The sequence below is a fragment of the Microtus ochrogaster genome (assembly GCF_000317375.1).
Source record: "Microtus ochrogaster isolate Prairie Vole_2 chromosome 14 unlocalized genomic scaffold, MicOch1.0 chr14_random_1, whole genome shotgun sequence".
NCBI lineage: Eukaryota > Metazoa > Chordata > Mammalia > Rodentia > Cricetidae > Microtus > Microtus ochrogaster.
In genome coordinates, this window is record NW_004949096.1 from 30,511,953 (window position 1) to 30,523,676 (window position 11,724).

The following is an 11,724-nucleotide window of genomic DNA, read 5'->3' on the forward strand; positions in this document are numbered from 1 at the left end:
CAAGATCGATGAGATACTGTGCTCTCATGGCTATATAACTATAGATTCCCTTAGGTTGTTTCTGCTGGTTATTTTGTCACAGCAGCGAGAAATATAACAAGTGAGAAAAAGACATTGATATAGCATGAATAATACAATCTCAGAGATGGATATTGGTGTTCAACCTGAAGATCAGAAAAGGAAAGCAGCCAGCCACTGTCTCTTACCTTTACCTCAGACCAAAAATGGGTGGGATCCTGTCTCCACGAATCCTGAAGACTCTACAGCCTACTTTCCACTCAGTTCCTGTCTCTACCCCTTATACTTCTGTCTCTGCCCAGTCATGTCACTCTTGTCTCTACCTCTCTAGTGCTGAGATTAAAGACGTGTGATCCCAAGTGCTGGGATCGCCTTTGAGTGAGCTCTATTTCTCTTTTAGACAGATTCAATCTTGGGTAGCCCAGACTGGCCTTGAACTAACAGAGATCTGTCTGCCTGTCTCTGAGTCCTGGGATTAAAGGTGTATGCCACCACTTCCTGGCCTATATGACTGACTAGTATAGCTGTTTTGCTCTCTGATCTTCAGACAAGCTTTATTTATTAAAACGTAATTAATATACCAGTATGCATTGACATGGCAGAGGCCAGAAAGAGTATAGTGAATACGCTTAATTTTTTTAGAGAAACTCCAATCCCAGAGATTAGTATTATGGAGAAGTAGAGAAGAAATAAACTCTTAAGATAATGAAAGTGTTGATGAAATTAAGTGAGGAAGTTCAAAAGTCTGTGAGGGATAAGGAATGTAGCTTAGTTGGTATAGTGCTTGCCTAGCATGTACTAAACTCAGAGTTCAATCCCAGCACTACATAAACTGTAATCCCAGCATTTGGAAGGTGAAGCAGGATGATTAGAAGTTTCAAGGTTAGTGGGTAATGGTGGCTCATGCCTTTAATCTCAGCACTCAGGAGGCAGAGGCAGGCTGATCTCTGAGTTCAGGACTAGCCTGGTGTGCAGAGCAAGTTCCAGGACCTGCTCCAAAGCTACACAGAGAAAAAACCCTGTCTCAAGAAACAAAAACAAAAAAATCCTAAGTGGCATTTGCATTAGAAATAAGACCACATGTAATTTTTGAAAAAAGTTGTTTTTAATGGACAGCTTATGAGGAAACTACTAGTAGAATCTGAGACCAGCCAAGTTGTTTTCAACATTATAAAAAAATTTTTCTTTCCTTCTTTCTTTATCCATGGCATTTTGCTATATTTTTCACATTGGCCTTGAACTCCTGGACTCAAGGAGTCTTACTGGTTCAGCCTGTCCAGTAGCTAACTAAAGGCCAATGTTCCCAGCCACCATTTTAGATTTTTGAAATTTGGACTGGTGTCTTCCTTAGTCACTGTTCTATTGCTGTGAAGAGACATCATGGCCAAGATTGCTCTTATAAAAGAAAACATTTAATTGATACTTGCTTACAGTTTCAGGGGCTTAGTTCATTGTCATCATGGCAGGGAGCAGGGAGCATGCATGCTGGCACTGCTGCCGTAGCTGAGAGCTACATCATGATCTGTAGGTAGAGAGAAACTCTGGGCTTGGCATGGACTTTTGGAACCTCAAAGCCCACTCCCAATGACATACTTCCTCCAACAAGGCCACATCTCCTAATCCTCTTAATCTTTTCAAATAGTGCCATTCCCTGCTGACTAAGTATTCAAATATATGAGCGTATAGGGACCATTCTTACTCAAACCATTACAGTGTCTATCTGATTTTAAATGTGATTTGGGTAAGAGATGGGCTGTGTTTGTTACTGTTGCCTGTCTGTCCACCTATCTACATCACTTAACCTGCAAAGAAGCTTGAAGGAGAAACATATTTGATATCTTTCTTGTGTACATTAAGTAAGAATATCTTGGATATTTTAAATAAAAAGCCTGAAAGTGGGATTGGGGTGTAGTTTAGTAATAGAACACTTCGCTGGCATGAGGCCCTGGATTTAATTCCCAGTGCCAGAAACAAACAAAAGATCATTGTAAAAGCTAGTAAGGAGAGAGGGAGGCCATGTTGAACCCATATAATGAAAATCCCTTTGTGAGATAAACAGTAAATAATGATTTTTTTTGTGTACTGTTTCCTGTCTAGAAAATATTTAGAAGAAAAGCTAAAGTATTTCTAGAGCAGTTTAAATATGTGTGGCTGTGTGATGAACCCAAATTAATTGCTAATTAATTTATAATTAGTCAGTAGTAATAAGAACCCAAACTAGGGCATAGGCAGATGGCTCAGTGATCAAGGGCACCTTGTTCAGTTCCCAGCACCCATGTTGGGCTGCTGACAACTGCCTGTGACTCCAGTGATATTTAGTTAGCGTCTCGTATCTTACTGTGCTGCAAACTCTTCCTTGGCTGGCTTGTCTGGGTGCCCCTCCCCCATGTGTATATCTCATTTACATTTATTAATTGGGGGTGGGGAACATGCTCAGGCTACTGTACTTACATTAGACAACAGCTTCAGTAGTCATTTCTCTCTTCCATGTGGGTTCTAGGAATCCAACCCAGGTCATCAGACTTGGTGGCAAGCACGTTTAACCACTTAGCCATCATCTCAAGGTGCTGCCTTCTATTCTTACTCTGTTAGTTTAGGAGTAATTGGACCTTTTCTCTAAAAAGCCAGGCAGTAAAGTAGTTGAGACTTTGGAGGCCATATACCATCTCTGTCTCTATCACCACAGCTGTCAAGTAGGCATAGACACTAGCATATGGCACATTTCCCACAAAACTATTTATAGACATTGGAATTTGAGTTTTATGTAACTCAGTATCATAAAATATTTTGGGGGAATTTTCCTCCAACCAATAAATTGTAACCAATGCTCCTTAGCTGGTCATTCCTCTATAAACAGGCCTAGTTTACAGACATTTTTATTGTCTATAAAATGACTCTGTTTAGTCTTGTCCCCTCTGATCTACTCATCATACTGAAGCAAAAATTACTGCAAAATTGCAAATTGGAATCATGCTCTTGCTTAAAGTCCTCTAAAGATCCCATAAGTACCTACCTTCTTTGTATTACCTTTGTGCTTTAGACCTTCATTAATTTTTAAGAGATACATCTTATTATTTTCACTTAATTTATTATTCCAGCTCCTTGGGACTGATTGCAGTTCCTAGAATGTAGTTGCAATTGATATAACATCAAATTAACTCTTTATTTATTTAGTGTGCTGGGTTCTGTCTGCATGTGTGCCTGCAGGCCAGAAGAGGGCACCAGATCTCATTACACAAGATCTCATTACAGATGGTTGTGAGCCACCATGTGGTTGCTGGGAATTGAACTAAGTAAGGACCTCTGGAAGAACTGTCAGTGCTCTTAACCTCTGAGCCATCTGTCCAGCCCTAAAATTAACCCTTTTAAAGTATATAGTTCAGTGTGGTGTTTTAGAAGCAAACCTTACAGTATTACACAGATGGTCACCACTGTCTAATTCTAAAATATGCTTATTCTCCAAAATGAAGTCCTGTGTGCACATAAGAAGTCACCCTGCGTTGCTAAGGATACTACTCAGGTGTAGCAAATGTGTTTGTGAAAGGCTCTGGTTTATCCTTAGAGAGTCCTTGTTACCTTTTCTCCCCAGATGGCAGCCATTGTTTGTCTGTCCATGTGGACTGGCCTTTTCAGTGTGTTTCATATGGATGTGATCAGAAATTTTTTTGCCCTTTAGTGGTTTCTTCTTTCACTTGCCTGTGTAGTATTTTCAGAGTGAAATTGTGTTGTGCCATACACTAGTGCTTCATTCCTTTTCTATAACCATCTGCCAGCCTTATTATTTAACTTCCTTCTTTAAAGCCCCCAGGACTTCAGTGAGACTGCTGTACTTCCACGCTTGAACAGTTCTGTTTTCATCTGCTCTTTGTTTGGGGATAAACTTTCTCCTTAAGTATTAAGTCATTGGAACTCAGGCTGAAGAATACACCCTGCTTGATCCTAAAGGTCCTTCCCTGTCTTTTCTTCCAGCTCCTTTTCCTACTATTCTTTCTACTGTATTACCAGATAGTACTTTGGAGTCTCCTTATAGACCTCAGGCCTTCTTGACGCCATACATTTCCTTGGTTATTTTCTCTTTCTGAAGTGCTCCTTTCTACTTGGTTTGAGCTTTACCCAGCCTTCAATTCCTATATCAGTCAGAATTCTTTCCATAAACTCTTTGAATTAATTACCTAGGAATTACACTCTAGGCACTACCTTGCCTACCAATTCCTTGAAAATGCTCTTATGTTTTATCTGTTGTTTCATATTCTTGCCAATATGTTGGCACTAAATGGTAGGGGAAAGGGAAAGAGTGTGACTATGAAAGAAAGTATGAGCTAATGGGATGACTGTGAACCTGTGACCTGAGAAAAGAACCAATTCCTACAATTGTCCTCTGACCTGTGTACAGGTGTGTGTGTACACACACACACACACACACACACACACACACACACACACACACACTAATAAAATAAAAAAGAGAAAATAGAATATGAGAGAGGTCTTTGTAGTGATGGAATAGCCTCTGTGCCTTGACTTGTCTGGGGTTCCCAGACCAACACATTAGATTAGATGACACAGAACTGTACATACTCATGTTATTGTCTCAGTTTTGGAGTCATACGAATAAATGTACAGTGGGAGAGATTGTGTGAGGTTATATGAGGTATCTATGCAATATCTTACACTTCAGATCAAAAATTTTTATTTAGAAATTGAGTTGGTATTTATCATCATTTGCCTCTTACATTGTTGCTTTTGATCAGTGTGAAACTGCCTACTTTTGAGGAGACACATTTATAGTAATATTTTACTTACATTTTAAAATTAGGCAAAGCTTGTCTACAACAAGAGCTAAGACATTTTAATGCAAAATAAGAGTATAAAAGTAGGGCTGGAGAGATGGCTCAGCAGTTAAGAGCATTGCCTGCTATTCCAAAGGTCCTGAGTTCAATTCCCAGAAACCACGTGGTGTCTCACAACCCTCTGGAATGAGGTCGGGTGCCCTCTTCTGGCCTGAAGGCATATATCGTAAATAAATAAATATTTTTTAAAAAAGATTTTCAAAAAAAAGAGTATAAAAGTGGCTGGATAATGGTAGTGCATACCTTTAATCCCAACACTCAGGAGGCAGAGGCAGGAGTTCAAGGCCAGCCTGATCTATAGAGCAAGTTTCAGGACAGCCAGGGCTGCACAAACCCTGTCTCAACAGAATTAAAAAAAAAAAGTGTATAAAAATAAAACATGAAAATGTTTATATTATTCAAGTGCATATTTTAACTGTTTCTTTAAGTGGGAAGCCTTAGTTTCACTCATGTTTTGTACATGTAAACCTGAAGACCTGAGTTTGATTTTCTAGATCCACATGGTAGAAGAAAAGAACCAATTCTCTGACCTCTGCAAACACATGTACACACACACACATGCACATGCATGCACGCTTTTGTTATTAGCATTCATGTGTACCGACTCCCTAGAGGACAGTAACCACCACTTGGAATGTTGAGCATATACCATCCAGAAACACTGTGTTGCCCTGGAGAAGCCTGATAAGAGTGAATTGCTTTTGATTTATAATGAATGTTTCAAACATTTAATCCTAGCTTAATATTGAATTATTGGGAGGTCTTCTGTAAGATTTGGGGTGGGGGAGTCATTAAATGATGTTCAACTCAAACTTTAAAACTTTCGATAATTCAGGACTGGAGAGATGGCTCAGCAGTTAACAGCACTGGCTGCTCTTCCAGAGGACCTAGGTTCAATTCCCAGCACCCACATAACAGCTCACAACTGTCTGTAATTTCAATTCCAAGGGATCTGACACCTTCGTACCAATGCACATAGTCAAATAAATTAAAAAAAACTTTTGAAACTTGTTATACTGTGTATCAGGTAAACATTCCCATACAGTTTTAAAATAGTACAGAATTAGAATTTTTATTTTAATTCCTTTAAAATAGAGGTGGGGTATAAATAGAGTTTTTGTTTTCATTCATGATCAAGTTCAAAGTGACTATGAGTAAATATGAATGAAACTACATATTCTTGGTGGGTGAAGTGATACATACATGTAAGCACTTAGGGAGGTGATGGCATGAGAATCAGGTATTCAAGGTCATCCTTGACTTTACAGAAAGTTGAGGCAGGTGTGGTGGCACACAGCTTTAATCCCAGCACTGGAGGTAGAGTCAGGTAGAAGTGTTTGAGTTCAAGATCAGCTGGTCTACATAGCAGTTCCAGACTAGCCAGGAATACATAGATAGACCCTTTCTTGAAAAGAAAAGCCTAAACCAAGCAAACAGCAACAAGAAAAATAACATAGAAAGTTCAAGATTAGTTTGAGCTACATAGGGCATTGTGTTAAAAAAAAGAAAAAAAGAAAAAGAAACTACATATTATTAAAATACAAACAATTTCTTTTTTAGGTTAAACTACAGAACAACATATCGTATCAGATGGCAGACATACATCATTTAAAGGGTAAGAAACTTTTTAATTATAGAGTAAAGGTAAAGACTACTTCATATCTGAAATCTTCAAGAATTAAGAAATAGATGATGAAAAAAATAAAAATTTTGGACATAGTTACTTTGATGGCACAATATCTCTTTACCTTAAAATATAAAAAGATCAGTTAATGTTGCTATGTATGCAATAAGAGTTTGAGGCCCACATTTTAATCTTGTGCATAGATAGGGTTCTTACAATGAAATATTCTTTAAAGAGTCCTCGAAAAGGGCTGGAGATATGGCTCAGTAGTTAAACTGCTAGCCCTGTAGGAGTAAGAACCAGCATTTGAATCCACAGAACCTATGTAAATCTGGGCAAAATAACATGTTAGCATCTGTAATTCCAGCACTCTGAAGGCAGACTAGAAGACAGAGACAGGAGGATACCTAAAAGCTAATGGGTAGACGTTATCTACAGCTATGAACAAAGAGACCCTGTCTTAAACAAGATGGTGGTCAAGGATCTGTACTTGAGTTTGTCCTTTCACCTCTGCTCATATGGCATGACACAAACTTGTGCACAAACACAAAAAGTCCTCAAAGAAGGGCTGAGAAGGTTGGTCAGCTAACAAAGCGCTTGTCATGCAGTTATGAGGACTCTGGGTGCCCGGTGCCCACATAAAACACTAGATGTGGGGCTGGAGAGATGGCTCAGTGGTTAAGAGCATTACCTGCTCTTCCAAAGGTTCTGAGTTCAATTCCCAGCAACCACGTGGTGGCTCACAACCATCTGTAATGAGGTCTGGTGCCCTCTTCTGGCCTGCAGACATACACACAGACAGAATATTGTATACATAATAAATAAATAAATATTAAAAAAAAACAATGGATGTGGTACACACCTCTAATCCTAATACTAAGGAGATAGTGACAGGTGATCCTTTGAGCTTCTAGCCAACTAGTCTCACAAAAACCTTTGAGTTCCAGGTTCAATGAGAGATTCTATATCAAAAAATAAAGTGGAGAAGAATAGAGGAAGACACTCAGTGTTTGCTCTCTGGACTTTGATGTAAGACGGTCTTCTATCTATCTGTTGCTTTCATTGGTTAATTAATAAAGAAAACTGCTTGGCCTGATAGGTCAGAACATAGGTAGGTCGGGAAAACAGAACAGAATTATGGGAGGAAGAAAGCAGAGACAGGCAGATGCCATGATTCTCTGACCTGAGACAGACGTATGTTAGGATCTTTCCTGGTAAGCCACCACCTCATGGTGCTACACAGATTACTAAATATGGGTTAAAGCAAGATGTGAGAATTAGCCAATAAGAGGCTGGAACTAATGGACCGGGCAGTGTTTAAGTGAATACAATTTGTGTGTTGTTATTTCAGGGTATAAGCTAGCCAGGCAGCTGGGAGCCAGGCTGCGGGAACTGGCCCGCTGCTCCTTTTACAGGACTTGATATGAATATGTATGCATTTGTACAAGCACATAACGCGTACGAAAAATTCTCAAAGAAAATTGGACTGTAGTTTATGTGACCATGAAATTTCTAGAAAAAAGAGGTGGGTGCTTCTTTTATATTGTGTCTAACCTGCAAACTTTACCCATTCAAATGTGAGGATGTTTTTGTGAGGTTAATGCATTGGACACTCTAGAGACAGAAAAAACCTGGAACACAGGGAAATGAGTAATAAATAAATTAAAACTTTAAAAATACATTGTATTAGTTACTTTTTTATCACTGTGATAAAACACCATGACCACAGCAACTTGGGGAAGAGATGGTTATTTCTTCTGAAAGATTGTAGACTATCCAGGGAAGTCAGGGTAGGAACCTGGAAGTGGGAATTGATACAGAGGTCATGAAAGTGCTGCTTACTTTACATGGTTTGCTCAGCTGCTCTCTCACAGCATTCAGAACCATGTGCCATTTTGTTTTAGATGGAGTGATAGATAGTTACAGCTTCTATAGAAAGAGTAGGTAAGGAGATCAAGTGCCACCTCACTTACCTGTCATCTTGCCTTTGGGAATTGGGGCATGGCTGGCTTAATCTTCATTGTCATTTTGACTGGATGTATAATCACCTGGTAGAAACAACTCCAGGCTTGTTTGTGAGGGTGTTTTAAGGGGAATGTAATGGAGGAGCAAAGATTTACCCTGAAATGTGAGTGGTGCCATTCCCTAGGTTTTTTTAGAATTTTTTTTTTGAGGGGGAGGGTTCAAGACAGGGTTTCTCTATGTAACAGCCCTGGATGTCCTGGAACTTGCTCTGTAGACTAGAAAGGTCTCGAACTCACAGAGACCCTACTGCCTCTGCCTCCCAAGTGCTGATATTAAAGGCATGCACCACCACTGCCCAGCTAGAATAATTTTTTTTAAAGTTAAGGTCTTTCTATGTAACCAAGACTAGCTTTAAACTTATAGTGGGTGCTGGCATATAGGCATGTGGCACTAAATCTGGCACCCCAGGAATCTTATAATAGTGACCACAGTAGCAGCTTCGCTGAACTTTATGTTTAAGCTCATATTAAGGAAATATAGTATAGCCAGGTTGTGGTGGCGTACACCTTTAATCCCAGCACTTAGAAGGCAGAGACAAGTGGATCTCTGAGTTTGAGGACAGCCTGGTCTACAGAGTGAGTTCCAGGATAGCCAGGGCTGCACAGAGAAACCCTGCCTCAAAAACAAAATTCAAAACAAAACAAAAAACCAGAAGCTCAACACTTAGGGCAGAAGCAGGTGGGTCACTGTGAATTCTAGGACAGCAGAGTTACATGGAGACTCTGTCTCAAAAAAAAAAAAAAAAGCGAGACTGAAAGACCATTGCAAGAAATACAATGCAGGATGCATCTAAGAACTTAAGTTTGAATCCTATTGAAACACTCAAGTATTCTGTTAACATGGACCTGCTGAGGAACATGGTTGGTAAAGGAGAAGTAAATACAAACTTCAAAGTTGAAGCCAAAGAAAAATGTAAGTAAAAAAAAAAATGGCAAAGTTGGAAAATGTGTGATGTTTGAAATTTCTGGTGTTCCAGTGATGAAGCAGTATGGATAATTTTAGAATTTGAAAAAGTTGAGTCAGAAACTCAAACTTTGTAGAGCAGAATGGGAGGTATGTGTTAGATGAGTGGTTAAAAATATGTTTCTAGATCTAAAGCAATCATTCAGCAATTAAGAGCACTGGCTACTCTTCCAGAGGTTCTGAGTTCACTTCCCAGCAAGCACATGGTGGCTCATTACCATCCATAATGAGATCTGGTGCCCTCTTCTGGCCTACAGACAGACATGCAGACAGAACACTGTATACATAGTAAATCTTTTAAAAATAAAAGCAAACATGTTTCTACAGTTTGGATGAATAGTAGGTTTTAGACTTGGCAGAAGAAGCTTAATTTTGAGAACTGGCGTCATCTCAGCATTCCTTACATGAGGTACAGTATAAACAATGAGGAAGAGCTCAGTAAGCCCTGGAGCTTGTTGACCAGCCAGCCTAGTCTACTTAGTGATCCCCAGTGAGGTGAAAGATCTTGTCTCCAAAAACCTAAGAAGGGCTAGAGAGATGGCTTGGCAGTTAAGAGTACTTAGTGGTCTTGTAGAGGTCCCAGATTTGATTCATAACACCTACATGGCAGCTCAAAGCCATCTGTAACTCCAGGTGAAAGAGATCTAACACCTCTTCTGACTTCCAAGGGCTCCTACACACATGTGGTGCAGACAAACACTCAGGAACACAAAATAAATAACAAAAACAACAAAGGTGAAGAGCTATACGGAAGATTAACTGAAGGTGTAAGTCACAAACAATCCCACACCAGTTTGGAATTATGATTAATAGAATGGTTATTTATTTAAAGGGAAAAAACTTACAGATCACCGTCCCAGACAACAACCCTCTACGCAATCAGGAAAGGAGTCTAGTAGCCAGAAGAGCCGGAAGCACACGGCTACTGCTGCTTTTTAAAACAAACGAGACCACACCCAAGTGGGCTGGTATCTTAGAGTCTATTGGCTGAAGGAGCAGAAGGAGCTCCCACAGCACCTTCCCCCTTTGTTTAAGTAAGATAGTTCTAAACCCAATACAAAACAATATACGTTAGGAACAAATATTAAGAATAAGATTAGAATTACAATCACCATAAACAATATTTAGCAAGGAACATATGTTAAATGTTTTAATAAACATTGCATCCTATGGAATCTAAGTCTTGTATAGGAAATGGCTTGGCTAGATCATAAGAGGACAGTAACTATGACTACCTAATCTTCAACCCTATCCAAGGCCTGAGAAGGGAGATAATATTACTTGATCAGGCAGGGCAGCAGGAAGTACAATCAAGTAGCTTCCAAAGCGAGCAATATATGATTTCAAACTAAAACCAATCAAAATAGACAAAAAAGGACATTTCATATTAGTCACAGAAAAATTCCATCAAGAGGAAATCCCAATACTGAACATCTATGCCCCAAATACAAGGGTACCCTCATATATAAAGAAACACTACTAAAGCTTAAATCACACATTAAACCCCATACACTAATAGTGGGAAATTTCAACACCACACTCTCACCACTGTACATGTACAGGTCTACCAGACAGAAACTTAACAGAGAAATAAGGGAACTAACAGAAGTTATGACTCAAATTAACTTAACAGACATCTATAGAACATTCCATCAAAACTTAAAAGAACATAGCTCCTTCTCAGCACCTCATGGAACCTTCTCAAAAAATTGACCACATGCTAGGTAACAAAGCAAACCTCAAAAAAAAAAAAAACAACTTGGAATAACCCCATGTATCTTATCCGGTCACCATGGCTTAAAATTAGAACTCAACAGCAACACTAATTCCGGAAAGACCACAAACACATGGAAATTAAACAGTGCTCACCTGAATCATCAATGGGTCAAGGAAAAAATAAAGGGGGAAATTAAAGACTTCCTAAAATTCAGTGAAAATGACCACACAACATACCCAAATTTATGGGACACAATGAAAGCAGTGTTAAGAAGAAAGTTCATAGCACTAAAGGCCTACATAAAGAACCTGGAAAAAATCCCACACTAGTGAATTAACAGAACATTTGAAAACTTTAGAACAAAAATAAGCAAACTCACCTAAGAGAACTAGATGACAGGAAATAATCAAAGTGAGAGCTAAAGTCAACAAAATAGAAACAAAGAAAACAATACAAAGAATCAATGAGACAAAGAGTTGGTTCTTTGAAAAAAATCAACAAAATAGACAAACCTTTATCCAATCCAA

General features: G+C 39.0%; 1 protein-coding gene across 2 annotated transcripts in view; it reads left to right on the forward strand.

The window, feature by feature from the left end:
- The window catches only part of Casc4 (cancer susceptibility 4), an 80,525-nt gene that overhangs the window by 22,193 nt on the left and 46,608 nt on the right, over nt 1-11,724 (forward strand). For both annotated transcript variants that reach the window (XM_005364353.3, XM_005364356.3), the window contains exon 2: nt 6,429-6,483. In XM_005364353.3, the coding sequence (XP_005364410.1) occupies nt 6,429-6,483 (55 nt within the window). The remainder of the gene's footprint in view (nt 1-6,428; nt 6,484-11,724) is intronic.